This window comes from Athene cunicularia (genome assembly GCF_003259725.1).
Source record: "Athene cunicularia isolate RWA chromosome 10 unlocalized genomic scaffold, athCun1 chr10_part1, whole genome shotgun sequence".
Taxonomy (NCBI): domain Eukaryota; kingdom Metazoa; phylum Chordata; class Aves; order Strigiformes; family Strigidae; genus Athene; species Athene cunicularia.
Window position 1 is genome coordinate 8894668 of NW_020799112.1, and position 1313 is coordinate 8895980.

At 60.0% G+C, this 1313-nt stretch overlaps 1 protein-coding gene across 2 annotated transcripts in view; it reads left to right on the forward strand.

Annotated features, from left to right (window-relative positions):
* Positions 1–240: 240 nt before the first annotated feature.
* The window catches only part of ITGA11 (integrin subunit alpha 11), a 50580-nt gene continuing 49507 nt past the window's right edge, over positions 241–1313 (forward strand). For both annotated transcript variants that reach the window (XM_026855730.1, XM_026855729.1), the window contains exon 1: positions 241–413. In XM_026855730.1, coding sequence (XP_026711531.1) covers positions 362–413 — 52 coding nt within the window. In that variant the 5' untranslated portion in view covers positions 241–361. The remainder of the gene's footprint in view (positions 414–1313) is intronic.

Here is a 1313-nt window from a genome sequence, read left to right on the forward strand (position 1 = left end):
ACCCCGTGCAGATCATCCATCACCTGGGGCAAGAGGTCCCCAGGGGACCCTGGTGGGGTGCTGTGGGGAGAGGACCAGGGTGCTGCCGTGGGGTTGAGGTTCCCAGCCGGCACGGCTCTACTGGGAAGCCGATCCCTAAAGGGTGCTGCGGCCATGCGAAGGCTGTCCCCTCTCCCGTCCTCTCCTGCTGTACCTCCTACAAGTTTCGCTCGTCCCTCCCACTCCCTCCCAATGCTCGCCTTCTGTCAGGGAGCCGGGAAGGGCTGGGGATAAGGAAAGGGCTCTGCGAGCAGGGCTACCAGTCTGGCTGGCTGCCTCCTGCCGATGCTCGGGGCCGGGGAGCAGGGCAGCCAGCGCTCCCATGGACCTCCCCAGCGGGATGCTCCTCGCCTGCTCCCTCTGCCTCCTGCCTGGTAAGCGCCTGCTCCCCCTCCTACGCCCACCCCAATTCCCCAGGCAATGGGAAAGCCACCGGGAATAACTTTTGCCTATTTGGGGAAGGTGCTGGAGAAAGCCCAAGGTTAATAAGGCTGTTGGAAAAGTCTCGCCGGGAGCGGGAGGGAGGGAGGGAGGCGGGCGCCTTTGAGGCAGGCGAAGGGGAGTTGAAAGGGATGAAGATCTTTGATGGTCTCCCCAGGAATGAGCGGGCAGCGCCGCGTTCTCCCGGTCCCCCCTCCTTGGCCGGGCTGCAGTTGGAGCGGGATCAGTTAGTGTTTTTCTGAAGCATCCCTCAGTTGGTGGGGGGGAAAAAAGCTCCCCCCTAAAATAAAGCCAGACCTTTTTACCTAGAGTTAACTTTTGTGACCCACAGGTGGTTTGTCCCGTTGCACATGAGGGGTCTATGCAAAAGAAAAATATCTGGGGATAAATAAGTTAAGAGAGGTTTTAGGCAAGCATTTGGCTTTAGGAGGCGAGCCTGCAGCTTCCTCCCCATCCTGCTCTGTGCGTGCGGGATGGGCTCTGCCAGGGGCTGCGGTGGGAGGGGGGAGTTTATGCTTCTTGCTGGCCCCTCTCTGGCACGCTCGCACTCTCTTCTTGCAGAAAGAGACTCCCCAGCAGTGGTCACTTTTGCTGCAATTATTTCTGGCATCCTACCGCACAGAGCCCAGGCTCAGAGAAGCCAGACTGGGACCGCTCGGTGCTGCAAAGGGGGGAAAAAAGAGCTTTTCTCCCCTACCGGGAGCACTGCCACCGGCTCACGCCTCCCCACCAGCCTGCAGCGCTTCTGCCACTCCAAACATTTCTAAACATCCTGATGGAAAAGCGCGCCAGGGTGGTTTTTATTTTACTTCTCTCCCCCCCCCCCCCCCCCC